The sequence below is a fragment of the Felis catus genome, chromosome B3 (genome assembly GCF_018350175.1).
Source record: "Felis catus isolate Fca126 chromosome B3, F.catus_Fca126_mat1.0, whole genome shotgun sequence".
In the NCBI taxonomy this organism is placed as follows: Eukaryota; Metazoa; Chordata; class Mammalia; order Carnivora; family Felidae; genus Felis; species Felis catus.
Genome location: NC_058373.1, coordinates 119,576,132 through 119,601,982, shown reverse-complemented (window position 1 = coordinate 119,601,982; position 25,851 = coordinate 119,576,132). Strand labels below are relative to the sequence as shown.

Sequence of the window (25,851 nt, the reverse complement as noted above, 5' to 3'; positions counted from 1 at the left end):
GTTCTTTTAACCCCTCTTTTGTCCACTTAGAGAGGTTCCACTCCAAGGCCCCTCCCATTGTATGTATGAGCTAATTTTTCAAGTCTTGCTGAGGAAGGAAACCCAGCTGGGCTGCATAAATGGTTTATGGAAAAGATTGAAAAGGATTTGAAAACAAGTGTTTTAACCAAGCATTACCTGGATTGGGGTAGGGATTAAAGTGGCATGATCAGAATCCTAGGAAGAATGAGAATTTAAAGTGTGAACAAGATGTAATTTTTTAAAAAAACACATTTTATTTTGGAATAATCTTAGATTTACAGAGAAGTTGCAAGGATAGAACAGAGAGTTCCTGTATACCTTCCATGTAGCTTTACCCCTAATGTTAACATCTTACATAACCACGGTACATTTGTCACATCTAAGAAATTAGCATTGGTACATGTTAACTGAACTACAACCTTTTTTTTTTTTTTTTTTTTTTTTTTGATTTTACAAGTTTTTCCTCTAGTAGCCTTTTTTCTGTTCTAAGATCCAGTCCAGGATACTATATTGTGTTTAGACCATGTGCTGTGCAGTTTGGATAAATAGGCTGGGGTTTCTAGTGGCTTTTTCTCTGCCACGCATGTGGATCAGTAATCCCCTCTGACCAGTGCTGAAGAGAGAAAGTCATTGACCATGAGAATAAACAGTACTGTATAGGTAGTGTTTTAGTATCCCCTTAATTCCCAAAGCACTGTTAACTCGGTCGAAGAGTTGGCTTTGGTCCCAGGAGGGTGGTATGAAGTTTTCTGAGAAGCTAAGAGCTAATCCTGATTGAGGGGCCCTTCTTGGGCTCCATTAACAGCATGTGCTCCCTTCATAGACTTTACTACATGGAACTATCACCGCTTGTTTACTTGACTATCTTCTTTACTAAACCATATGTTTCTAAGGGGTCAGGGACCATCTTACTCATTTTGGAATCCTCAGTGTCCAACATAAGCTTGGTATATGATAGATTCTTTTTCTTTTATTATTTTTGTTTAGTTTTGAGAGACAGAGACAGACAGAGTGTGAGTGGGGAGGGGCAGAGAGAGAAGGAGACACAGAATCCGAAGCAGGCTCCAGGCTCTGAGCAAGCTGTCAGCACAGAACCTGATGCAGGACTTGAACCCATTAACTGTGAGTCATGACCTGAGCTGAAGTCGGATGCTTAACCGACTGAGCCACCCAGGTGCCCCTACGATAGATTCTTAACACACATTTGAAGAAATTAATAAATCCTTGTTTGGTAGCATTGACTATTAGATCAACAGAAGTTTTGTTTTAATACTATGTAAGTGTTGAGTTTCTCCTTCAATTTGAGCCGTCTTAGTTTGCCAATTCTGTGGCTAGTTGAGTTTTTCTTCCTGGAATCTTAAAGAACTATAAAATACTCATTTAAGATTGCTCTTTTTTTGGATTATGTAAATAAGTTATTTTCTTTAAAAATAACAGAATAGACGGTAGTAGAGGTAGAAATTTTGTTAGCTTTTAAGTGCATGTGTGACAATTCCAGTTTCATCCCACTAGGCTGTAGATCTGGCTGTGTGCCTGCCACTTCATGCACAGTTAATGAAATGACACCTTCCTAGACTTATCGAGGGAGACGGCTTGTCAGATTCAGAGAATTAGTTTAAAATTTTTCCTATTATAGCCAAGATTCAGTGGCCCAGGGTCACCTAAGCATAAAAGCTGCCATGGTATGGGAACACAGGGGCCTGTCCTGATTCTGTGGATCAGGCACAGTAGATTCCGTTTGGTAAATAGAAAAAAAAAAAAAATCACGATTGGAGAGAGTTGTAAATTGAAGCTGCTGTTTTCTTGATGTAGATGAAAGACTGTGATGGGGCATAGATGAGCCAGTTTTTCTATTTTGTTTTTTTCTCCAGACATCCCAGGAAGTTACAAAATGAGCAATGATAAATTGGCCCTTGTTTCCCTGTTTTACTCACATTAGCTTTGAATCCCTTTTTCCCTCCTTTCTCTGAACTGTGCTGAGAATGGCAAAGTCTGTTCCAGGGGGCAGTTGAATCTAAACTGTGCTTTCATATGTACTCTTTATTTCAAGTCTGAAGAACTCTGGTTTGTTTTCAAGAGAATAGTTCAATAGAGAAAATCAATATTAAAAAATGCAGAATTACTTTTATGTCTGCCAGCTTAGCCTTTATAAGCCTAACTTTTCTTTTAACCAGTGAATGATAACTTTTTTCAGCCTCCTCAGGTGATAGTGAGCTTATAAAAGCTTCTCTTTAAAACCAGAAGGGCAAGTAGTTCATTGTCCTTGGCTTAACCTGCAGGTGCATGGTCTGGGTTTTGGAATTTTGTTGTTGTTGTTTTAAGACCCAGCATCAGGGGTCCAGAAGGTTTATGTCAGTTTGAGGAGAGCTGAGGGACTAAAACATTGGCTACATTTAGAAATGCCATTTATTAGGTTAAAGAGTAGGGGGAATCTGTTAAAAGATTAAAAATCTTCCCAAATTCTGCAACAGGCTGTAACTTAAATGCTGCTTGGTAATATGGGAAGTTGAATTTGGAAGAAAGCAATAATAAAACTGAGTAATTAATGAAATAAAGGGAATGCAGGAGCTTAAAAAACTCTTGTTAAAATTTTTTTTTTATTACAATATAGTTGACATACAATATTCTCTTAGTTTTAGATGTACAACATAGTGATTGGACAGTTGTATAGATTATTTTTTAAAGTTTACTTATTTTGAGAAAGTGAGCACATGCGCACACTCATGCAGGGGAGGGGCAGAGAGAGGGGGAGAGAGACTCCCAAGCAGGCTCCGTGTTGTCTGTGAGGACCCCAATGAGGCGCCGGGTCTCCAACTGCGAGACTAGGACCTGAGCCGAAATCAAGAGTTGGACACTTAACTGACTAAGCCACCCAGGTGCCCGAGACAATTATATACATAACGAAATGCCTACTACAATTAAGTATAGTTACTATTTGTCACCGTACAAAGTTATTACAGTATTATCGGTGATATTCCCTGTGCTGTATTTTTCATCCCTGTGACTTATTTATTTTGTAATAAATACAAAAGAAGTCTGTACCTCTTACTCTCCTTCGCCTATGTCACCCATCACCTCACACCCCTCTCCTCTGGCAGCCATCAGTTTGTTCTCTGTACTTATGAGTCTGTTTTTGTTTGTTTATTTTGTTTTGCAGATTGTACATATAAGTGAAACCATGCAGTATATGTCTTTTTGTGTCTGGCTTATTTCACTTAGCGTAATACCCTCTAGGTCCATCCATGTTGCTGTGAATGGCAAGGTTTCATTCTTTTTCATGGCCGAGTAATATTTCATTTTAAATATACGTGTATATTATATATATATATATATATATAATATACACCCATTGTATGTATATATTATATATGTCCCATCACATCTTCTTTATTCACTCACCTGTTGATGGACACTTAGGTTGTTTCCATATCTTGGCTATTGTAAATAATGCTGCGGTAAACATAGGAGTGCATGTATCTTTTCAAATTAGTTTTCATTTTCTTCAGGTAAATACCCACAAGTGAAATTTCTGGGTCATGCGGTGGTTCGATTTTTGATTTTTTTTTTCAACGTTTATTTATTTATTTTTTTGGGACAGAGAGAGACAGAGCATGAACGGGGGAGGGGCAGAGAGAGAGGGAGACACAGAATCGGAAACAGGCTCCAGGCTCTGAGCCATCAGCCCAAAGCCTGACGTGGGGCTCGAACTCACGGACCGCGAGATCGTGACCTGGCTGAAGTCAGACGCTTAACCGACTGCGCCACCCAGGCGCCCCAGATTTTTGATTTTTTGAAGAACCTCCAGACTGTTTTCCACAGTGGCTGCACCAGCTTACATTCCCACCAACAGTGTACAGGATTCCCTTTTGTCCACATGCTCACCAACACTTTTTATTTCTTGTCTTTTTGATGCTAGCCATTCTGACTAGCGTGAGGTGATATCTCATTATGGTTTTGATTTCCATTTCCCTGATTAGTGATATTGAGCATCTCTTCATGTGTACTCCTATTAAATATTTTAACAAGAGATTTTCTTTTGTGAAACTTTTAGAGAAAATTTCTAGAAAAAAATCTTTGCCCTGGTGTTAGGCGAAGATTTTTTCTTTAATGGGATACAAAAAACAACCTAAAAGAAGAATTTTGATAAGTTGGATTTCATCAAATTCAAAACTTATTCTTTAATACCATTAAGAAAATGTTAAAAACAAACCACAGAAAATATTTGTCAAACATGTGTCTAGTATATAAAGACCTCTGAAAACAGCTAAGTAGTAGGACAAACAGCTTGATTTTTAGAAATACAAAAGATTTGGATACCAAAGAAGTGTCACAAATAGCCATTAAGCACACGAAAGCGTACTCAATACTGTTAGTCCTTAGGGAATTGCAAATCAAAACCACAGTGAGAGGGACGCCTGGGTGACTCAGTTGATTAAGCGTCCAACTCTTGATTTCAACTCAGGTCATGATCCCAGGGTCGTGAGATTTAGCCCCAGGATGGGCTCCAAGCTGAGCATGGACACTGCTTAAGATTCTCTCTCCCTCCCTCTACCCTCCTCCCTCGCTGTCATTCTCTCTCTCTCTCTCTCTCTCTCTCTCTCAAAACAAAAACAAAAACCCACAGTGAGAGACCACTTCACACCTATTAGAATGGGTAAGATTTAGTAGCATGCTCTTTAACCTCCATGTGTTTAGATTTTTTTCTTGTGGTTGATTTCTAGTTTCATACTGTTGTGGTCAGGAAAGATGCATGGTTATGACTTCGATCTTTTTGAATTTGTTGAGACTTGTTTTGTGGCCCAATATGGATCTGTTCTGAAGAATGTCCCGTGTGCACTTGAAAAGACTGTATTCTGCTGTTTTAGGATGGAGCGTTCTGAATATATCTGTTAAGTCCATCTGATCCAATGTGTCAAAGCCACTGTTTCCTTATTGATTTTCTGTTTGGATGATCTGTTCATTGATGTAAGTGGGATTTTAAAGTCCCCTACTGTTAGACTACTATTGATTACTTCCTTTATGTTTGTTGTTAACTACTTGAAGTATTTGGATGCTTCCATGTTGGGTGAATAAGTATTAAAAGTTACTATGTCTTCTTGTTGGATTGTTCTAGAATGATAAAATTTGAAAGATCAACAATGCCAAGTGTTGGCAGATGTGAGCAACTGGAGCTCTCGTACGTTGCTGGTGAAAATGCAAGATGGTACAGGTGCTTTGGAAAACAGTTTGGCAGTTTCTTTTTTTTTTTTTCTTTTTAAATGTCTATTTTATTTATTTTTGAGAGAGAGAGAGAGCGCGCGAGCAGGAGAAGGGCAGAGAGAGAGGGGGACAGAGGATCTGAGGCAGACTCCATGCTGACTGCAGATAGCCCGATGTGGGGCTCAAACCCACGAACCATGAGATCATGATCTGAGCAGAAGTCGGATACTTAACCGACTAAGCCACCCAAGCACCCGGACAGGTTGGCAGTTTCTTTTAAGTTAAATATATACTTATCATCTGGCCCAGCAATCTCACTCTTAGCTGTTTACCCAAGGGAAGCAAAAACATGTGCCCACACAAGACTTGGGCTTGAATGTTCGTAGCAGCTTTATCCTGAACAGCCCCAAACTGGATAGAATCAAATGTCCTTCAACTGGTGAACGGATAAAGAAATTGTAATATGCCCATATAATGGACTGCTACACAACAATAAAGAGGAATGAACTACTGGTACATGTAATGACATGTATGGGTCTAAATAATGCGGTAAGTAAAGAAATGCCACAACACAAAGGTCTACATTTTGTATAGAACACTATTTGGCATTCTGTAAAAGGCAAAACTATGGTGATAGAAAGCACATCAGTGGTTGCACAAGGGGATCATGAGGAGACTTTGGGATGATGAAATGTTCTGTATCACCATTGTGTTTTATATCCATAACCTTATACAGTTGGCAAAGCTCTAATTGCTTAAGTTGGCGGCTTTTACTATATATAAGCTGTACCTCAATAAAGCTGATTTTGATATGATTTTTTTTGCCATTGATTTATGTGGGATTAGAGACTGGATTCAGATTAGTTCAGATCTGAATTTGTTATAGGCACTAAGATAATTTTGAAATAATCAGTATCCCTGAATTGAGTTGCAAAGAGCTTACTAGTTATCAGTGTTGGGTCAAGTTTAGGCTAAGATTTTTATTATTAGTGAGAATAGATGGAAATCAGATACACATTTTATTTGAAGTTGCTTGATCAGAGAATGAGAGTTCCAAATAATCAAGGAAGAAAACCTGGGTGCTGATTTTTGAATTCCCCCTCTGGCCTAAATCATTACTGTTTCTAATACTGTGACCACCGGTTTCTAGAAGTACTTCCTTTTGGCTCTAGTAAGCCACTTTTACAGTTTTTCCCTTTTCTCTGATTGTTCCTTTTCAGTTTTTGCTAGCTCCTTTTTTGGGGGAGAAGGCAGTACTTTTAAGGTTGATCTCCTCAGAGTTGTGTAATTGGTCTTTTTCTTGGTCTACTTGTTTTCCATGCCAGTCTTGTTTTTTTGTTTTTTTTGTTTTTTTTTTTTAATCTCCTGTGTCTTTTTTTTTTTTTTTTAATTTTTTTTTCAACGTTTATTTATTTTTGGGACAGAGAGAGACAGAGCATGAACGGGGGAGGGGCAGAGAGAGAGGGAGACACAGAATCGGAAACAGGCTCCAGGCTCTGAGCCATCAGCCCAGAGCCTGACGCGGGGCTTGAGCTCCCGGACCGCGAGATCGTGACCTGGCTGAAGTCAGACGCTTAACCGACTGCGCCACCCAGGCGCCCCTCTCCTGTGTCTTTTAACTGCCCTCAGGGTACTGGTATTTCCATGGCTTCAGATGCTTATGTCCATTTCTCTTGTGGGTATATTCACCCAGATATCTTATAGACACTTCAAACTTAACATGTTCAGTTCTGTGCTTATCTTTCCCTCTGTACTGGCTCTGTGTCTTTCATTCACCACCACCATTCATCCAGGCTCCCAAGAGTAAAAATTCCTGATTTGTCCTTGGTTTCTTGCTCTCCTTTATCTTTTTGACCTCACAGGTCACTAATCCTGTTGTTTCTAACTGGGAAACAGTGCCTACGCTAGCCTCTCCACCTCTGCATCATGACCAGTTCCTCGCTGCTCCCTTGGACCAGCATCTTTTGGTCTCTCAGCCAGTGGTCTGTCCTCCTCTTCAGAGTCTCTCTTATATTACCGCCAGAGTTACTTCTTTTAAAATGTGTAAGCCTCTTTCTCCCTTAACTTAAAAAACACCTCTTGGCTTCTTTGGTTGTGGTTGCTTCAAGTCTAAAATGAAATCATATTTCTTTAAATTTCCAGGTTAAGTATTTCTTGAGCTCTCATTCTTCCTATCCCACGAATCTTTTCTCTTTTTTTTCCTTTCTTGGGGTTCTTGACACATCAGGCTCTGGAATCACATTGCCTGACTCCTTCCTTTGTCATCTAGGTAACAATAGGCAAGTTATTTTAGCTCTCTGTGCTTCTGTTTCGTAATCTGTAACATATGGATAACAATGTAGGTACTTTATATGGTTGATGTGAGTTACGTGATACATGAAGCACCTCAAACAGTAGTAGCAGGTTCTCAGTAAAGGTAGATTTGTGTTATCATCATTCTCTTTTAAAAAATTTGTTTTAATGTTTGTTTATTTTTGAGAGAGAGAGACAGAGCACGAGCAGAGAAGGGGCAGAGAGAGAGGGAGACACAGAATCTGAAGCAGGTTCCAGGCTCTGAGCTGTCAGCGCGGAGCCCAATATGGGGCTCAAACTCACGAACCTGAAAGATCATGACCTGAGCCAAAGTCGGACGCTTAATCAGCTGAGCCACCCAGGCACCCCGTTCTGTTTTTAAGTTTATTTATTTTTGAGAAAGCATGAGCGGAGAAGGGGCAGAGGGAGAGGGGGGTAGATGATCCAAAGCAGGCTCCATGCTGACAGCAGAGAGCTCAATGCAGGGCTTGAACCCACAAACTATGAGATCAAGACCTGGGCTGAAGTTGGATGCTTCATCAGCTGAGCCACCCAAACGTCCCTGTGTTATCATCATTCTTGAGAAAAAAAAAAAAAAATAGTCCGTATTTTGGATCGTTGCTGTGGTTGCTTCCAAATGGGATTTCTCTGGAAAACCAATTAGTCCCTCAGGTATACACAGTGCCATCTTCCTAATTTACTGCAGGTTGGGCTGCCATTGTGGCCCGGGTGCAAACTTCCGTCGTAGCCGGGCAACCGGGCAGCCTGGTTGGCAGTTAAAGCCACATCCCCTGAGGCACCCATCTAGTGCCAAGTCACCCGGGGCTAGTTTCCAGCCCTTCCTTTTCTTAGTGGATCTCCACTTTATTCCTGAGGCAACTGAAGAGAAGTAGTTTGTCTGGGATTACTCAGTAGTAAGATTCATGCTCTTGAGCATTATACTGTACTGTACTGAGAATCAGTCACCCTAGTTTGGCCCCATTTGGTCTTTCTAAACACTTTGTTTTCATAATGCTGACCTTTTTCATCCCCTTTCTTGACTCAGAACTTTTGCTTATGCTGTTTTTTCCACCTAGGGTACTGGTCTTTCCTGCCCTGCCCTGCGAATGCTTGCTCAGTCTTAATAGCTCTCTTGTCTCTTCTGTGAATGCTTCCTCACTCTCAGGCAAAGTTACCTTTCTCCTTCCTTTGCCCCCCCCACACATTGTTTATTCCTTTTTTGTGGCACTTGCCTCGTTGTACTGTCCAGCTCCCACTTTGGACTGAGTTCATCCAGGTTAAGAAAATACCCTGTCTTATTTTTCCGTGTTACTTTAGCTTTTAGCACACAGCCTGGCAGACAGCAAATGTTCAAGAAATATGAAATGAATGAAGAATGAACCTTACAGAGGAACACGAAGATGTTGGTGAATTACCATCAGTGAATTACAATTATGTTAGGCAGAGGGAAAATATAGATATCCAAGGATGGGGAACATAGCAGAAAAAATAATTTTATTTAAAATGTGAGTATATGAGATGAGTGATAGTGGGGTAATAGACCATCAGTTGAGTGGGGATTGTAGTGCTTTTCAAACTTTTAAGCTCGAGTACCTCTGGTGGTAGAGGATAGTGGGCCTGTAACCCCTTGGGGGCTGGGAGCAGAGCCCCAAGCAGCCTTTCTGCATCAGGTATCAAATCTCTGAATATCTTGAGCACACTCATATTTTCTCTTTAGACATTCACGCAAATTGTGCATTCTATTTTATTACCTATGAGTGTTTTAACGTGAACAGGGCTTTCCCTCCCCACCCACCTCATCCTTTAGTGAAAAGTTGCTGTACCAACATGTGCCATTTATCCCCTGCCTTCCAGCACATTGACATGCCCCAGTGCCCAAATCTGAGAAGCATGGAATGGGGTCATAGTCTAATATGGCGGCATTCTAGCTTGCTGTGATGTGGGGGATTGTCTACTCAGGAGTGTTATGTCATAGAACCGAGGAGGGTGAGCTCATCCTGTTCTAACGAGGCTGTTCCTGGAAGGCTGCAGTCAGTTGGAGGCACCTCATTACCAGATCGCTGGGGACCAGCTGGAGAGAGTTCACAGAAGACCCACAAGAATGATTAAGAGACTGGAGGGGCTGACTGATGAGGAAAGAATATAAATGAAAACCGTATAAGTTGGCTGAAGCGAGATAGCAGGAATACACAACTGTGTAAATATCTCAAGAGAATAAACTTGATGGGGGAAGGCAGTCTTTTATGATGGGGATTTGGGGGAGAATAAACCAACGGTGAAATTAAGCAGACGAAAACGTAAATAATCTAAAGTATCTGATGGTGCACTTTATTTCTTAGAACCTCCTTAGGTCACTCTAAACTGTCAGCGTTTTGCTTATTGAATGATTTGTTTTGTTTTTTTAAATTTGATTTTCCTGGACTGTGGCTGGTGCTTCTGTATAGAGAATACTGAAGACTACGTCTTTCAAAGCCAATGTCTTTCTTTTGTCTTTCTTTGTGGGATTCAGTGGGTGATATTTGGAACTCCTGTCTGCTGCCACTGCCTCTTTTGTTATTCACCAGAATTCCAAAGTGGACTTTCACGTCAGTTTTTCACAGGATTTTTAATAATAGTTTAAAAGTAGATATTGAGTCAGTAATGTGTATAGTAATAATTTTAGAAACCTGGATATAGTATTGGTCCCTGAGGTACTGGTTTTAGGAAATTACAGCCTTGATGAAATGCAGGCATAATTGTAGGAAACATGTACTTTGGGAAATGATCGTATAAAATTCCTACTTGGGGTACGGGAGGCGTAGAACTCTTTTTTTGTTTGTTTATTTTTGAGAGAGAGAGAGAGAGCGCGCGAGAGCGAGAGTGCAAGCAGGGAAGGGGCAGAGAGAGAGGAAAACACAGAATCTGAAGCAGGCTCCAGACTCTGAGCTGTCAGCCCAGAGCTTGACGTGGGGCTTGAACTCGTGAACCTTGAGATCATGACCTGAACCGAGGTTGGCCACTTTACCAACTGAGCCACCCAGGTGCCCCCGTAACACTTTTAAATAACAGTTGAAATTCACCAGGAGAAATATTTGCATAATATTGCAAGTTTTATAGCTCTTTTCCTAAGAGGGGGCAGAACTGGATTGGAAGAAAATGACTTTATGCTTTTTTTCATTTATAAAAATGAGTTAATTTACATAAAGCAGTTATGTAGCTTTAAGGCTAAGACCCTATGCTGCATGGTGGTAAACTTTTTTTTGTAAGGGTCAGATACGAAAGCTTCGTAGACCATATGTCTCTGCAGCTGCTCAGCTTTGCTCTTGTAGCAAGGTTCTGTCTGGATTTGGCCTGCAGGCTGTAGTTTGCCAATTCCTGCTCTAGACCCTTGCTCCTGGAAGCTCGATCTGCAGACCAGAAGCATCAACCTTTCCTGTGAGTCTGTTAGAGATACAGAATATCAGGTCGCTTCTCAGAGGACTGCCCTAGAGCCTAGACCAAGCTTCTGAGACTTCAGTATTTACAGGAATCACTTGGGGGAACTTATCAAAGTTAAGTGATAAACCGAACAGTATACTAGCTACTGGGAGACAAAGAAGAGTAAGACCCATCAGTGTCTTCCGAGATCCCAGAAGTCATTAGGAGACACTACTGTATGAACAATTATAATACAGACTAATAAATGCTATAACAGAGGTATCTTCAGCATAGGCGTATCACAGAGGAGCAAATGATTGGTTCTGCCTGGCATGGGAGGAATTCTCAGAGGGCCTGAGAATTGGACCAGGAAGGGGGATGATGCTTGAGCTGAATTTTGAGGCTTACTAGAGACACTGAAGCATTGTGAGGGGTTATGCGTGGTAGATTGTGGTGGGTGCAATAAAGATGATGTTAGAACTAGGGGTTATTTGGGGCACCTGGCTGGCTCAGTCCGTGGAGCATGCAACTCTTGATCTTGGAGTTGAAGTTCGAGCCCCATGTTAGAGGTAGAGATTACTTACAAATAAAATCTTTAAAAAAACAAACAAACTGGGAGTTATTTAATAACCAAATAGCTGATTACAGGGCTGGAGACCCACTAAGATCATAATGAATAGAAATAAAATTGCAGGGGCGCCTGGGTGGCTCAGTCAGTTAAGCGTCTGACTTTGGCTCGGGTCACGATCTCCCAGTTCATGGGCTCGAGCCCCATGTCAGGCTGTGGTGCTGACAGCTCAGAACCTGGAACCTGCTTTGAATTCTGTGTCTCCCTCTTTCTCTCTCTGCCCCTCCCCTGCTCATGCTCTGTCTGTCTGTCTCTCTCTCTCAAAAATAAACATTAAAAGAATTTTTTAAATAAAATTTCAGTACATTCGGGGACGCCTGGGTGGCTCAGTCGGTTAAACGTCCGACTTCGGCTCAGGTCACGATCTCATGGTCCGTGAGTTCGAGCCCCGTGTCAGGCTCTGTGCTGACATCTTAGAGCCTGGAGCCTGCTTCAGATTCTGTGTCTCCCTCTGTCTCTGCCCCTCCCCTGCTCGTCCTCTGTCTCTGTCTCTCAAAAATAAATAAAAATCTTAAAAAAACTTTTTTAAAAAATTTCAGTACGTTCTTTTATTTTTAGCTAATTTTTATACTCCTTATTTGAAAAAAAGGATAACTTGCCTGTTCTCCCCCAAAAAGTTATTTGTTTTCCAGAAGTAGAAACTTTTAATATGTTCTTACATCAGTAAGAATTTGGAAAACACTGAAAGGTACAGGTAGAAAATGAAAGTTGTTTATAATTTCATACAGCAAAAAATGACTAGTATTTTTATGTTCCTTCTAGTCTTGTTTATGTAATGTAATATTTTAAAAATTGCACTCTTTTTAAAAAAAAAAGAAAAAAGGCGCCTGGGTGGCACAGTCGGTTAAGCGTCCGACTTCAGCCAGGTCATGATCTCGCGGTCTGGGAGTTCGAGCCCCGCGTCAGGCTCTGGGCTGATGGCTCAGAGCCTGGAGCCTGTTTCCGATTCTGTGTCTCCCTCTCTCTCTGCCCCTCCCCCATTCATGCTCTGTCTCTCTCTGTCCCAAAAATAAATAAAAAACGTTGAAAAAAAAATTAAAAAAAAAATTGCACTCATGCCATGTAAATAATTTTGTGCTTACTTTGTATTTAACATTTTGTGAGAAATTTCTTTTGTTATTCCTTAAAAGGTGTCATTGTTTAATGCTCAGATAGCATTCTAATTGATCTCTTACAGTTTATGTAACTGTTATCTTGCTTGTGGATCCTGTAATCTGGTTCCAGTTGCTGGTTGACCCGGCTTTTGGCTCACGTATTTGGCAATTCTATCACCCTATTTTAAAATAAATACAAATACTTGTTTATTTTTTATTGGAAAAGTTTGCCAACTTGTTTGATCGGCTAGCCTTCACTTACTCTGTTCTGCTGTTCTTACTAACATTGTGGGTTTTCTTTCTTGGTTTCCCACGGTAGGGAGGCAAGTAGGGTAGTCATTAAAAGCATGGATTCTAGATCCAGGTTGTCTGGGTTTAATTGATCATTACTACTCATGTGCGTAATCTTGAGAGAGTACCTCAGTTTCCTCATCTGTAAAATAGGGGGATAATTCCCTTTGTGCCCTGGGGTTGTAAGTTAATATATATGAAGCACTGAGCGCGGTTCCCACCATGTGGAAAGAGAATCTCTTTTTGTTTAGCGATGAGTAGTCTTTTCTCATTTGTTCTATGGTGGCTGTTTGCGTATGCTTTGCCATAACCCCCTTTCTGCTATATTTAGTTCATGAATATCTTTGAGTTACACGCTGACTTTACTAGACTTTACTTAATGACTTTATCTTGAAAGTCCACAGATTTTCGTTTCCCCACTCAGAAAAGTAAATAACACTATTTAAAAAATAAAACCAGCATTGTTAAACCATGTCTTGGAAATGCATACGTGGGAGCGAAGGGAGCAGACTGCATGGGCAGATAGATTAGGTTTTGGAGCTTTTTGGTGATTTCCCCTTTCCAAGTGAGTGTTGCCGTGATTCCTTATATGGCATATGAGGCCCTCCGCATTGTGGGCCCACCTATCCTGTGCTTTCATATCTCTTCACCTTATTCTCAGCCCCTGTGCTGCAGCCCTATTCAACTGGAATTAGGCATGTGGTAGTGATGAGGCTCACTCTTTAAAGCCGTCCCTAGTTGCTCCTAATGGAGGATCGCAGTCAGCTGGAGCTTCCTTCTGGGGAGTGACACAGTTAAGGCAGTGAGGTTGCCATTGCCCCTTTTTGTGGAGTTTTAACTGGGAAAGCTTGGTCCAAGTTTACCAGGCCTTGCTTGTTTTTAGTGCCCCGGAATTTCTCCTGCCTCTTCTATATCCTCTTCTTTGTTTTCTGGGGATTCTCTTTCAGAAATAAAGGCCTCTTCTACTGACCTTTTTTTCTCTGTCGGGTAGGATCCTGGGACAAGAGAACAGATGCATCCTTTGGCAGTTGATTGCACCATGCCCTAGAGAGAAGTCCGGGATAACAGGTTTTGGGGCTATATTTCTCCACCCTGGAATTCATCCAGTTCATTCCAGAACTGTTGACCCTCTGCTCCTGTGACATATCCTCAGTGAGTGTCTGATGGACAGACGCTTTCCGTTGACCTTGCAACAGTTTTCTCCCCTGTGGAAGTTGGAGGACAAGGTGAATGGTGCCAGAAGTTACCTGCTTTGGTGAATAGGAGTGCTCGACCTGGTGCTCAGAACATGGGCCCTCGTTTAAAGGTAAGACCATAGACCAGTTAACATTCACTTGTTATTGGAATGCAGAAAGTGGACTCAGGGACCAGTTCCTAAGCCTTTTCAGCAACGGATAGCTGTTGAAGTGCACAGTTGCAGTTAGAATCGATCCCCTGCCCTAGAGCACCTTTGAGGATGAAGAAATCCGTTCTCTGTTTCTGGGAAATGACTTTCACAACCCATCTTCGATGTCTAGGCTAAAATTTATTTCCTATTGTAATTACAAATCTTTAGCCTCCTAAAAAAGCAAAGAGTTTTAGGATGTGTCTGTTAGTCAGCTCTTAACATTCCCTTGAGACAGGCGTTTTCAAGTATTCCCCCTCCCCCGCCTTTTGTAGGTAATGTGAGCCAAAGTACTGTAGTATTAAGGAACTTGCCCGGGATCTTTTAGTAAGCAAGTGATATTTCTGCATTAGATAATTGGTACTGCATTCCATTTTCCTTTGTCATGCTTTATTTTTATTTCAAAAGATTTAAAAAGGGGCCATAAGCATTTATTTTTCTAATTTTAACCTTGTGCTGGGATTCCTCCCAGGAAGATTAAGTAATGTTTTTCATACTTTCTTTTACCTGTTGTTTTTTTTTAAATCTTCCCTCTTCCCAAATACCTCGCTTTCCCTATGACTCCTTTCTTTTCCTGATTTAGTGTTGTATGAGGTTTAGAACATTGGGTTTCAGAGTCAAGCATGGGCTTGAGTCTCAGCTCTGTCATTTAACCAGCTGGGAGATGTTCAGCAAGTCCTTTCCAAGCCCAGCTTTGTTGTTGTTGTTGTTGTTGTTGTTGTTGTTTTCTCTGTAAAATGAGAATAATAGTGTTTATTTTGCCAGGTTGTTACAGGGACAATTACTTAGGCTAGCACATAGAAGCACTTAGTGCGGTATTTTGCCCTATTGTAAGCGGCTTAGTAAAGGTAGGGAGTATTATGTTACTACTACTACTGTTATTCTTCTAGCTTAGAATATTCCAGTTTGCTGAATTGTGTAAAAGCAAGAACACTAAAGAGATGAACTTGAAAAAAAAAAAATACTCGTGCAGCCAAATTGCATGAATTAGTATGGCAGAGGCTTAACATACTGCTTCTTTGTGCTTGAGTTAGACTTGGGAAGAGTTCCAGAATAATTTTATGAAGGAGAAGTGTAAGCAGCAGAAAGTGGAGGGTGCTATAGAAACTGTTATAGAAAAATAAACGCTCAAGATAAGGAAGATAGAACCAGAAAACCAGATACCAGGCCATGCATGAGAACCTATGACTCTAGTTGTGGGTATTTGGTATATACTTGTAGAACTGAAGTCAGTTGGTAACTTGTGGTCCAAAGAGTTTACAGTCCCTGGCTCAAGTGAATATACTGCCAGTTACCGAAGTCTTTAAAAACTGTATCTAAAAGGAGGTCCTATCGAGAAAATTCCTGATCCCTAGGCATTCTGGACAAAGGAAAGAACAGACATTTGACCCTATCTGTTCAGATACTTCCTTCATGTTTATTGCAATTACTGTATGCAGTTATGTTGGACGCTGTGGAGAATTCTGAAGACTAGTCTTTGCCTCATGTTACCACTCTGAAATGGAAAATAAAACAAACACAGGACTAAAATGAAAGAGAATGTAAGTGCCAAAAGATAAATAAAAGTAGTGTGGGAATTCAGACGAGGGAGGGAATTTCTAAATTGAGGCTCAAGGGAGATCTCAAGGAAGACGGGACCTTCCCTGGACTTTAGGGTTAGGAGATTGCCCACGGATGGAGACACGAGAGGGGAGAGGTTAGTCTAGGCAGAGGAAGTGATTTTGCAAAGCATGGAGATGTGTTTCAGAGCCTATATGTAAAGAGAGAAGGGACTCGAGTCAGGTAGATCATAGGATAAAATAAGGTTTTGTGGAGATGAAGCCAAGGGAATACTGTGGGTGGGGATAGGAGCAGAGACAGAGCAGGGAGAGCCTTGCCAGAGTCCGAGAACAGAAAATGCTTACAGAATTGAAGTGAAATCTGGAATAAAACTGATTTGAGTGATAAAGACAGGAAGGCTTTGTGACAGCATTCAAGAGGAACAAGACAGGAGGAAAATGTAAAAGGAAGGCAAATTCAAAATGTGACAGCTGAGAGATGGGTAGATATTTACTGTTGGGGGGTTTCTTGAGAGCTGTTGTAGAGAAGTGGGAGGTTTTGTAAAAGTCAGATCGTAGGGCAGTGAATCGACAGAGCTAATTCCCTGGCCATAAGGAGGTTTCCAGGAGAAGAGAGGAGAGTGGTTTGGAAAAAAGTAGTAATAGGTATCCGGGTTTAAAATAATAAATGGAATTGGAGTAGAAATGTAGAATTGACTGATTGGAAAAGGTCTAGGTGTTCTGGATCAGTGATGACGGTTTGGTTGAAAAATAAGCGGGGGAGAAAATGGACAAGGACTCAGCAAGGTCGAGCTCAGTACTGCCAGCTTCATGAGGACTGAGACTGTGGCTGTCCCAACACTGTTTCCCCCAGTACCTGGCACATTAAGTAAGTACCCAGTATTTGTTGGATGAATTTGACTTCTTCATTATAAATATTTTCAGGCATAAAATTAGAATAGTGTGAAGAACTCCCATGTAGGCAGAGATTTGAAACACAGTAAGAGAAGCCAGAATTACCTACCTTCAGTAGACAATTCTGATGCATTTCCCACTGGAGAAAGTGGGGGCCAGTAGAGAGGTTCCTGGAGTTTTCTACTGGCTCTGACGCAAAGGGATAGTGATGGCACTACCACTATTGGTAATGATTTTAATAACAATTAAAACTGACAGCTCACTCTGGGCCAGGCACTATTCTCGGCTGTTTAGGTGTGTAAACTCATTTAATCCTTACAGCACCTCTGTGAGGTATACATAGATATACCCCATTGGACAAATGAGGAAACTGGCTCTCCACAGAGAGATGAAATAACTTGTCTAATGTCACACTGTGAGTGACAGAGAATAGGTATGAACCCAGGTAGGCCGGCTCTGGAGTCCACACCCTCACCCTCTGTATTGTCCTGTTTGCTCTACTGTTTGATTTTAGAGTCCTGATGGCTGTGGGGAGTTATATTGAAGTCCTATCACACTAAAGGAGATGGTGCCATAGAAATTAGTAAATCTCAGTTCTTTTTTAGCAGTGAGAGTTCCGAAGCCTGGACAGGTCACATAGTTGCGGCCTTGGAACCGGTTCGCAGGCCTCTGACTTACTGCTCGTCCACCACCTCTCGCAGTAAAGCTTCTTATAGTTGTCAGAGGTAGTACATAGGAATTTCCCAGCCCTAATGCTGGGAATGCCATACATTTGGTGGTGTTCTTGTTCCTTCAAGGAGTAAGAGACTCGAGGCCACAAGTCCTGTAACATCAGCCACATACACTTTCTTCTCTGCTGAGTGTTACAGCTTTGCTAAGGGCCAAATTTTCATATCATGGATCAGATTGAATGACATCCAACTGAGGGAGTATTTCAGTGACTTCAGACAGTTAAACTGCCAGTTTGGGTTCTACGAAATCATCTAGCACATCGTGTAAGGTGCAGACAGATGCTTTTTGAGAGACGAAAGCAGCTTTCAGCATAAGGTTCCGGGATATGAGCTGCCTGTTTGGGCAGGAGGCTCAGTAGTTGTGATCCCAAATTTGGGGTCTGTATGTTGTCTTTTTATAATTGACCCTTTGGGGAGCAACCTAATCCATGTGTATTGACTGTTGTAATGTTCCCTGTGTGGATTTCTTTGCCAGTAGATTTCAGACCAGTCTGAACAGGGATTTGTATGAAACTTGACATGGCCATTCCTCAAATTACCTACTCTCCGTGGATTCCACTGGATATATTGTTGCTATCAGAGGAGCTAATGGCCATTTTCCGGCCTCTCACTTAAAATTTTCCAGTGCAGTTAGACATAAAAGCATACCCTATTTATAAACAACAACAACAACAAAAACAGAACCTGTTTTGGTCCCTCCCAAATTTGAGCCTAGAAATTTTCAGCCATATTGTCTCTAAGTAATATTCTAGTGCAGATAAAAGGCGCTGAGTTGAGATAACATTGATAACCTTATATACATTGACTTGAATGAATTCACTGCATTACAGAATGGAGAGCTTTTACAGGTTCTACTAAGGTCAAAACTCAGCGATCGATACCACTGTCAGTGTACATGGCATTTTTTCTCGGCAATACCTTGGGTGGTTCAAACGAGTAATGAAGATTGACGTCTTATTCTGGAAATAAGTTTAGTAACAGTGAAAGTGTCCCCTTGAACCCTGGCCCCTGTTTGAATTGTTCTGACCTTGACAGGCATCACTTAGGATAAACAGAATCTCCTCCTTTTGTTCCTGTCCTTGGCCTTTCTGCTGAGCTCATCTTCCATGGGACCTGTTGTCTGATTGGTAACAGCAAAAGTGACTTCTCTTCCATGCCCGCTGCTTCTTATTGGGATGACCGGTGGTTCCCTTTAATTACATAATGCCAGCATGATGATAATAATACTTGCTTTTAAAAATCCACATTTGATATAACTATTTCTACTTAGATGAATTACTTCCAGAAGGCAAATAGAAGGGGAAAGTGACTCCATTATCCTCTTTGCTTGTGTTAATTAGCACTACTTTGCATGGGGGAGGGAAACTGTCTTGGGGCCCTGGATCTGAGAAGATGAAAGCCATGTTATTGCGTTTTGTAATTAGCAATAAAGCAAGTGGCTGTTTGTGGTATTCCTAGGGTGGTCGTAGATTGGAAGTCTTTAGGAGAAATGGTGTAGTCACCATTTCGCTGAAATTTGTCATAGGGCACCTGTCAAACTGGAGAGAGAGGACAGGGACACAGTAAGGCCAGAGTCAGTTGACTCAAGCCCCGTGTTCTTTGTCTCTCTCTGAGATGGCTGTAAGGAAGAATTGGAGAGAACACTAAACAAGTTTTCTTTTGCAGCTGCAGCTGTGATCCTCGGCTGTCTGGCGGCACTGAAGGGACCTGATGTTTTACGTTATTGGTATGTTGTGGAAAGAGCTCTTTAGTATTTTTGTTAGGGCTGCTTACATCCTTTTTGCCTCCCCGTCTACCCCCTTTCCCCTTGAAAATAGACTTAGAAATATTTCTGTTCACGCCAGAATGTACCTTCACAGAGTTGGCAGTGGAATTCATTCATTTGGGAAATATTTATTGAGTAATTCTGGTCCATGCCAGATACTGTTTCCTGCCGAGTCAAAGTCGGATAAGGCAAAAATTGCCTTCAGGAAGCTCATAACATGAAAGGGAAGATGCTCAAGGGGAGAGAAGCTATAATAGGTGAATATACAGGAGTTTGAGGGGGCCCAGAAGAGGGAACCCCTAACTCAGGTGGGAACTGGGGAGAGCTTTTGCTAAGTGGACAAAAGAGGGGAAGACTTCCAAATGGAGGGACTAGAATTCACATTCGTTTTACTGCTTCTGTGAGGGCCTAGCATAGGCAGGAACGTAGGGGGTGGGCATTTTATGTGGCCCACGGTATAGAACAAGGGTTGGCACTTTTCCCGTAAAGCGCCAAAGAGTAAATATTTTGGTTTCCCAGGTCGTACAGGCTCTGTACCACTACTGGGTTCTGCTGGTTTAGGGCTAGGGCAGCCCTAGACAATAGGTACATGAATAGGTGGGGCTGTGTTCTAATAGAACTGTATTTACAAAAACAAGCAGTGGATGGGATTTGGCCTGTAATTTCTGACCCCTGACGTAGAAGTCCCTCTCTTCACCCACAGAGGTAGTGACCCAGTACAGTGTTTCCTTGGAAGTCTTGTGTCGCATCCTAACTTCTTTCACTTTTTGAAAGTTGGCCGGTCTTTTCCACAATGAGAAGCTGTAACTGGCAGGAGGTATGTGTGTTCTCTCTTTCACATAGGTGGAATCACAGTGTCTGTGGTTGCGTTCTTCTTCACAATTAAGTTCCTCTTTGAGCTTGCCGCACGTGTAGTCAGCTTCCTCCAGAATGAGGACCGTGAGCGCAGAGGGGACCGGACTATTTATGACTACGTGCGGGGAAATTACCTGGATCCCCGGTCTTGCAAAGTCTCCTGGGATTGGAAGGACCCCTATGAGGTGGGCCACAGCATGGCCTTCCGAGTGCATGTAAGGGAATGTTTCTGTCTCCATACCCATTGGGTTTTCTGAATCACTTGCTTTCCAGAGCCCAGTTCATCCTGTTGGTGGTGCTGGCCTGGAATGTTAACATTTTTTCCTTGTTTTTCAGCCCCTCCCAGGGACTTGGGAAGTGTTAATATCTGAAGGGTCACAAATTTCTCTATCATTTTGGTCTCGTAGGTGCTTAGCTTTGAAGATGTTTAAAACTTAATGTTACTTTTTCAAAACAAGAAAACTATTACCGAAGGAATAGGTGTTCTAGACTGGGGGTTGGCAAACTATGGCCTGAGGGCCAAATCAGGCCGGCCTCTTGTTTCTGTAAATGTAATTTTATTAGAGCACAGCCACACCCATCCATCTTCCTGTATTGCCTGCGGCTGCTTTTACACTTGAGTAGTTAACCACAGTTGAGTGGAGTAGCTGTGTATGACCCACAAAGCCAAAATATTTACTGTCTGGCCTTTACAGAAAAGTTTGCCACCCCCTGTGATGACTTCTCCACTGCAGCATTCTGCTTGGCTTGATAGCCTGCGCCCCCCCTCCCCCCAGCCCTGCCTGGTGCTTTAGCTCACTCTGTGCCACTGATATCTGCTGACTTACCTTTACATTCAGTTTAGCACTGATAATATAATAAAAAGGGCTGCTTATACTGAGGAGGCAGCATTTGTGGTTCAGAAATGTCCAGTTGAAATGCATTCAGAAATGTCAATTTGAAAATAAAATGTAGGGGCGCCTGGGTGGCGCAGTCGGTTAAGCGTCCGACTTCAGCCAGGTCACGGTCTCGAGGTCCGTGAGTTCGAGCCCTGCGTCGGGCTCTGGGCTGATGGCTCGGAGCCTGGAGCCTGTTTCCGATTCTGTGTCTCCCTCTCTCTCTGCCCCTCCCCCATTCATGCTCTGTCTCTCTCTGTCCCAAAAATAAATAAACGTTGAAAAAAAAAAGAAAAAAAGAAAAGAAAACGTATATTTTAGCCCTGCCTTCTGAACAAGTTAAGAATCTGTTCATGATTTAATGGTTTTCTTTGAGGTGTGGTGTTGTTTCTCTCTGTGCCTGTGAGCAGGACAGTAGGAATGAGTGGGTACTGGGATTTGCCCGCTACCTCCTCCCTGCCCCACCCCCTCTCCAGTCAGGTGGGCAAGAGTTCTCTCTTCCTGCTCACTAACGAGTGCCCTCTCTCCTCATTGCAGTTATTCTACAAGAACGGGCAGCCTTTTCCCGCACACCGGCCTGTGGGACTGAGAGTTCACATCTCTCATGTTGAGCTGGCCGTGGAAATTCCAGTGACCCAGGAAGTGCTCCAGGAGCCCAGTTCCAACGTGGTCAAGGTGGCCTTCACTGTGCGCAGGGCTGGGCGTTACGAAATCTCAGTAAAGCTTGGTGGATTAAACGTGGCCTACAGTCCCTACTACAAGATTTTTCAGCCTGGTATGTTTGTTCTTTTTTTTTTTTTTTTTTTTTTTTTTTTTTTTTTTGCTATTTTTTGCCATCCCTTCCTTCAATTTTCTTTCTGCTTTCTGTCTTTTTTTTAAAAAAACGCTTTCGGGGCGCCTGGGTGGCTCAGTCGGTTAAGCGTCCGACTTCAGCTCAGGTCACAATCTCATACTCTGTGAGTTCGAGCCCCGCGTCGGGCTCTGGGCTGATTGATGGCTCAGAGCCTGGAGCCTGCTTCCGGTTCTGTGTCTCCCTGTGTCTCTGACCCTCCCCCGTTCATGCTCTGTCTCAAAAATAAATGAACATTAAAAAAATAATAAAAATAAAAATAAAAAATAAATAAAAAAACGCTTTCCCATCTACATGGATTGTGGCACATAATCCATCCAGTTAAAATATACAGATAAGTGGTTTTAACAATTTAGAGTTGCACAACCATCACTGCAGTCCATTTTAGAGCATTTTCATCACCCAAAAAAGAATTCAGCACCCATTAACAGTCACTCCCCATTTTCCCCAACCCCCCATCCCTAAGTAATCATTTATTTATTCTGTAGGTTTGCCTACTCCAGACATTTTATATAAGTGTAATCATACAATATGTGGCCATTTGTGACTGCCTCTCTCTTGGCATGATATTTTTAAGGTTTATCCATGCTATAGCATGAATCAGTACTTTATTTCTTTTTATTGCTAAGTGACATTCCATTGTATGGATATACCACATTTTATGTATCCATTCACCAGCTGATGGACATTTAGGTTGTTTTCACTTTTGGCAGTTGTGAGTAATTCTGGTGTGAACCTTTATGTCCAAGTTTTTGTGTGGACATACGGTTTTATTTCTCTAAGAGGAGAATTGCTGGGTCATCAGCCTAGTAAGTTCTTAAGAGGCAAGGGTGCCAGAAGAGACAAAAGGTAAATTCTTCTAATTTTTGAAATCTTTTCAAGTAAAAGCACCTCAACCTAATTCCACCCTTGCTACCAACATGTGTTTTACTTCTCATGGCAAAGTGTCTGCCCTAGCTGCTGCTATATAAGAATTGAGACCTCTATCTCTCCTTTTCCCCACCCGTGTCCTTTATGCCAGATAATAGATGCTCACTGACTTTGAAGGCTGAAGGTGTAATCTCTGACTTCTGATTCTGCAACAAATCTGTGTAGTGTGTTAAGATCCTGTCTGCTCTTTGTGCCCTGCCTTGGCTTCCTTTTGAGGGTGTCATTAAGTACTGGCCAAGTTGGTATCCACAGAAATGAGACGAGTTTGGGAACCTGTTGGAGTCAAACCATAACAAGAAGGGCTTAAGATTTGTGTATTTTTGCTTGACTGGTCCTCAGTTTTCTTTCTCTTGTAAAGGAAGAAGGCTGCGGACAAGGTGGCTCCCAAGCCATCTCCATCCCCACGTATCTCCCCCTTTACTTCAGTGACTCACAGACTCCTTTCCCCATGAATTATCATCACCCCATCCCCTTGCCACCAGGGAACAGTTCATATCCTTACAATATGTCTCAGTCCTTTTATTTTTTAAATTTAAATGAAACTCTGTTTTGAGATAATTGTAGATTCTCCTGCCGTTGTAAGAAATAACACCAAGAGATCTGGTGTATCCTTGGCCCATTTTCCCCCAATGGTAGTAACATCTTACAACACTAAAGTACGATATCACAGCCAGGTTACGGACATTGATACAGTCACCACAAGGATCCTTCATGTTGCCTTATAGCCACACCTGTTTTCCCTCCCCCACCCACCTGTGGTTTTTTTTTTCCCCTTAAGTTTATTTTTTTTAAGAGAGAATCCCAAGCAGGCTCTGCACCATCAACATGGGGCTCGAACCCATGAACTGCAAAGATCATGACCTGAGCTGAAACTGAGAGTTGGATGCCTAACCAATTGAGCCACTGAGGCGCCCCTATCCACCTACCTGTTTCTTAACCCCTGGCAGCCCATTTGTGTAGTTTTGTCACTTCAAGAATGTAATATAATTCTCTGGATATTCATCCAAGTTGTTGCTTGTATCAACAGTTGGCTCCTTTTTATTGAGGAGTTGTCATCCATGGTGTGAATGTGCCACAGTTTGTTCAACTGTTCCCCAGTCGAAGGACATCTGGGTGGTTTTCAGTTTAGGGTTATTATGAATAAACCTATGAGAATTCATGTAGAGGTTTTGTGTGAATATGAGTGGTCATTTCTTTGGTATAAATGCTCAGGAATGCAACTGCTGAGTTGTACGGTAGTTACACGCTTAGTATTTTTAAGAAACTGCCAAACTCTTTTCCACAGTGTCTGGAGCATTTTATACTCCCACCAGCAATGCATGAACAATCCAGTTTCTTCACATTCTCGCTAGCATTTGATATTGTCACTGTTTTTTTTAATTTTTTAATTTTAGCCATTCTGTTAAGGGTGTGGTGGTTTTAATTTGCATTTCTCTAATGGTTAATGATGTTGAACGTCTTTTCCTGTGCTCATTTGCCGTTTCCCCTCTTTGGTGAAGTGTCTTTGCCCATTTTCTAATTGGATGCTTTTGTTTTTTACTATTGAGTTTTGAGAGTTCTTCATATATTCTACAGATGAGTCCTCTGTTACATACGTAGTTTGCAGATATGTTCCTATCAATCTTTAGCTTTTCTTTTCATCCCCTTAGCATGGTTTTTCACAAAGCAAAGGTTTTAATTTTGATGAAGTCACTTTACTAATTTTTTCTTTTAAGGGTCATACTTTAGGTATCTGAGAACTCTTTGATTAGTTCTAGATCCCAAAGGTTTCCTCCTGTTTTTTTGCCTAAACATTTCCTAGCTTTACGTTTTATATATAAGGCCTTGATCCATTTTTAGTTAATTTTTGTATACTGTGTAAAGGTTTTGTTTTTGTTTTTGTTTTTCTTCTAGATGTCTAGTTGTTCCAGCACCATTTGTTGAAAGGACCATCTTTTCCCTGTAACATTGCCCTTTTTTTGTACCTTCGTTAGAGTGGTTGGGCATATTTGTAGGAGTCTATTTCTGGGTTTTCTGTTAATGTTCCATTGATCTATGGGTCTGTCCTCCCACCAGTACTACAGAGTCTGGATTACTGTAGGTATATACTAAATCCTGAAATTGTGTAAACTGACTCTTTCTGCTTTACTCTTTTTCAGAATTATTTTAGCTACTCTAGATCCTTTCTCTTTTCATATAAATTTTATTTTGTTTCATTTGGGGGGGAAGTCATTTACCTGAGTATTTTTTTTAAATTTATTTTTCATTTTTATTTATTTGTTTATTGGCAAGTTAGCTAACATACAGTGTAGTTGTGGCTTCAGGACTAGATTCCTGTGATTCATCACTTACATACAGCACCCAGTGCCCATCCCAACAAGTGCCCTCCTCCATGCCCATCACCCATTTTCCCCATCCCCTCTACCCCTCACCCCCGTCAACCATCAGTTTGTTCTTTGTATTTAAGAGTCTCTTATGGTTTACCTTCCTCTCTATTTGTGTCTTATTTTTCCTTCCCTTCCCCTATGGTCTTCTGTTAAGTTTCTTAAATTCCACATGTAAGTGAAATCGTATGATATCTGTCTTTCTCTGACTTATTTCATTTAGCATGATACCCTCTAGTTCCATCCACGTTGTTGCAAATGGCAAGATTTCATTCTTTTTCATTGCCAAGTAGTATCCCATTGTATATGTACCACATCTTCTTTATCCGTTCATCAGTCAGTGGACATTTGGGCTCTTTTCCATAATTTGGCTATTGTTGAGAGCACTGCTGTGAACATTGGGGTACATGTGCCCCTACGAATCAGCATTCCTATATCCTTTAGATAAATTCCTAGTAGTGCTATTGCTGAGTCATAGGGTAATTCTATTTTTAATTTTTTGAGGAATTCCACACTGTTTTCCAGAGTGGCTGCACCAGTTTGTATTCCCACCAACAGTGCAAGAGGGTTCCCCTTTGTCCACATCCTCACCAGCATCTGTTGTTTCCTGAGTTGTTACTTGTAGCCACTCTGACTGGTGTGAGGTGGTATTTCAGTGTGGTTTTGACTTGTATTTCCCTGATGATGAGTGATGTTCAGCATTTTTTCATGTGTTTGCCATCTG

General features: G+C 41.6%; 1 protein-coding gene across 9 annotated transcripts in view; it reads left to right on the top strand.

The window, feature by feature from the left end:
• Positions 1 to 25,851, top strand: part of AREL1 (apoptosis resistant E3 ubiquitin protein ligase 1) — a 49,551-nt gene that overhangs the window by 3,741 nt on the left and 19,959 nt on the right. For 5 of the 9 annotated variants that reach the window (XM_023255863.2, XM_006932993.5, XM_045060233.1 and 2 more), the window contains 4 exons: positions 13,913 to 14,227; positions 19,155 to 19,215; positions 20,098 to 20,324; positions 21,522 to 21,759. In XM_023255863.2, the coding sequence (XP_023111631.2) occupies positions 19,200 to 19,215; positions 20,098 to 20,324; positions 21,522 to 21,759 (481 nt within the window). In that variant the 5' untranslated portion in view covers positions 13,913 to 14,227; positions 19,155 to 19,199. Of the gene's footprint in view, positions 1 to 8,403; positions 8,427 to 8,453; positions 9,710 to 13,912; positions 14,228 to 19,154; positions 19,216 to 20,097; positions 20,325 to 21,521; positions 21,760 to 25,851 lie in introns of those variants that run through there. The other 4 variants (XM_045060234.1, XM_023255862.2, XM_011283333.4 and 1 more) reach the window with 4 other exon arrangements.